This window comes from Chelonoidis abingdonii, chromosome 11, assembly GCF_003597395.2.
Source record: "Chelonoidis abingdonii isolate Lonesome George chromosome 11, CheloAbing_2.0, whole genome shotgun sequence".
Lineage (NCBI taxonomy): Eukaryota > Metazoa > Chordata > Testudines > Testudinidae > Chelonoidis > Chelonoidis abingdonii.
Genome location: NC_133779.1, coordinates 22,651,025 through 22,653,372, shown reverse-complemented (window position 1 = coordinate 22,653,372; position 2,348 = coordinate 22,651,025). Strand labels below are relative to the sequence as shown.

Genomic DNA, 2,348 nt, shown 5'->3' with positions numbered 1-2,348 from the left:
CCAGAGCCGGGGAGAGAACCCAGGAGTCCTGGCTCCCAGCCCCCCTGCTCTAACCCACCAGCCCCCACTCCCCTTCCAGAGCCGGGGAGAGAACCCAGGAGTCCTGGCTCCCAGCCCCCCCGCCCCAATCCACAGCCCCTACTCCCTTCCTAGAGCTGGAGAGCGAACCCAGGAGTCCAGCCCCCCCTCACCCCCCGCCCTTGCCTCGTATCCATTGCGTTTCTTGAGCCGCTTCTTGTTGAGCCTCTTGTTGGCGTACATCTTGCCGGTGGCCCTCATCTGGCAGGCGCAGACCTCCCCGAACCCCCCCTTGCCCAGCACGCGGAAGTCCAGGAACCACTCCTCGGTCACGCTCTGCCCCTCCAGCCACTTGAACTGGAGAAAGCGGGAGAAGAACAAGCTCTCCTTGAACCCGGCCCAGGCCCGCGTCTCCAGGTGCTGGAGGAGCTGCCCCTTGGCCTCCTGGAAGAGGTCCGCACGCCCGTGCCGGGCGTCCTCCTTGACCCTCGCCACGGCCTTCTCCTCCAGGAAGGCGCAGAAGGTCTTGGAGGCTGAGTCGAAGAAGTGGTTGAGGGTCTCCTGGGCCGCCCGGGGCCGGTCGCTCTCCTCGGCCGCGGCATAAGCCTCCACACTCTTCCAGAGGCCACCGGCCGCCGCGAAGGTCTCCTGCTCCTCCAGGAACTGCTGGAAGAGCCGTTTCCCAATGGGCTGCCGGAGGCAGACGCTGGGGAAGTCCAGGTCTGGCTGGCCCCGCAGGTGCTCGCACTGGGTGATGTGGGGCAGCTTGAGCCTGGCCCGCATCTTCCGGTCCCGCGAGGCGGAGGCGGCGCCGGCGTCCGTGCTGCCCCGGGCCGAGACGTAGGCCGAGTTGGCCACCACCGTCTCCAGGCCGCCGATGTCCATGGCGGTGGTGGGCCACCTGGGGGGCGGGGGAAGCCAGGAGCATGAGGTGGGGCAGGGCAAGGGGGGGGAAGCTGCACCTCTGGGCACATCTGGACACATCTGGGCCGTCTCCCTAGATGACCGCAGGTCCCACCCCCCCCACCTCAGGCATCTGGAGAGGTGGCCTCCTCAGGGTCCCAGCTCTCCCGCACATCTGGACACCCCCTCTGCCACATCTGGACAGCCTGATCCATCTCTACTCCCATATCCGGAGGGTCTCCCTGCCCGCCCCCTGACCAGGGCCAGGGGCTCCCCACACATCTGGGCCCCAGACACATAAACTCTCCCCTTCCTGCCACAAACCCCATCGCTGGGGGGACAGCAATCCCAGCTCTGCGCAGGGGCTCCCCTCCTCCCGCCACATCTGGACAGGCTACATTTGTGTTTGCACACCCGTTTGCACGAGCATTGGTGTGCACCTGGCTCGGCAACGCACGTAATGCTCGATCAATAGATTTGTTTCACTTGTGCACATGAGTTTGGGCACACGTGTGTTTTCTGGGGCACTGTGCGTGCCACACATGCCTGGGTTTGCATGGCAAGTATTTTACATAGGCTTGTGCATGTGTGTCGTTTGCACGTGAGATTGTGTGTGTGGAGCGTTGGTGTCTTTCCCTCTGGGTCCGCAGGTCTGGGTGGGCCTGTGTTTGCACCCTCGTGTCTGTGCACGTGTGTTAGCGTGTGTCTGGGTTTGCAGGGCACAGGTTTCTGGAGGAGTGTGCTTGGCTTGAGTTGTGCGTGTATCTGTGCGAGGACACATTTGTGTGCAGTATGGAGCTATTTAGGGGGTTCGTGCACACACCGGGGCATGGATCTATTCAGCACACGCGTGTGAACATTTCTTGGTGAGCCTCCGTCTTTCCCGCCAGCTCCCTCACACTGCGCACCCCCAAAACCTAAGACCTCCTTGAGCCAAATGAAGGCTGGGGAGTGGGGTGTGTGTGTGTGTGGGGCGACTGGCCCCAGTGCTCCCAGAATTCCCTGCGGTCTGGTCAGCCCCCCGGCTCTGGGTGTCACCTGGGGACCTGGCCGATCTCGCGGGGGGGAGGGGAATCCAAAGCTCTGTTAATCTGTGCGGCGTGTAAGCCTATTTCACGGCCACTAGTGCAACTCGCACTAGCCCCCCCGCCACCCCTGGCCAGAGAGCACAGGGGTGTCACATCAGTGGGGGCCTGGAGCAGGACTGTCCCCCCACCCCGTGCCCCACAATGCAGTGATCACACTATGGGGTATCTCTCCCAAAGCCTCCCCATCCACCTGCCCCTGCCCAGCCCCTCACAGCCACCTCCCCTCCTGTGCCTGCCCCACAGCCTCCTCCTCCTCCTCCTCCCCAGAGAGACCTCGCCACCCCCTCACAGCCACCTCCCCTCCTGTGCCTGCCCCACAGCCTCCTCCTCCTCCCCAGA

General features: G+C 64.1%; 1 protein-coding gene and 1 long non-coding RNA gene across 2 annotated transcripts in view; one reads left to right on the top strand and one right to left on the bottom strand.

Moving 5' to 3' along the window:
* Positions 1 to 903, bottom strand: part of LOC116833195 (rhodopsin kinase GRK1-like) — a 12,194-nt gene extending 11,291 nt beyond the window's left edge. Inside the window, exon 1 of the mRNA XM_032794538.1 lies at positions 205 to 903. Coding sequence (XP_032650429.1) covers positions 205 to 903 — 699 coding nt within the window. The remainder of the gene's footprint in view (positions 1 to 204) is intronic.
* Positions 1 to 2,348, top strand: part of LOC142047434 (uncharacterized) — a 122,148-nt gene that overhangs the window by 115,295 nt on the left and 4,505 nt on the right. The window lies entirely within an intron of this gene.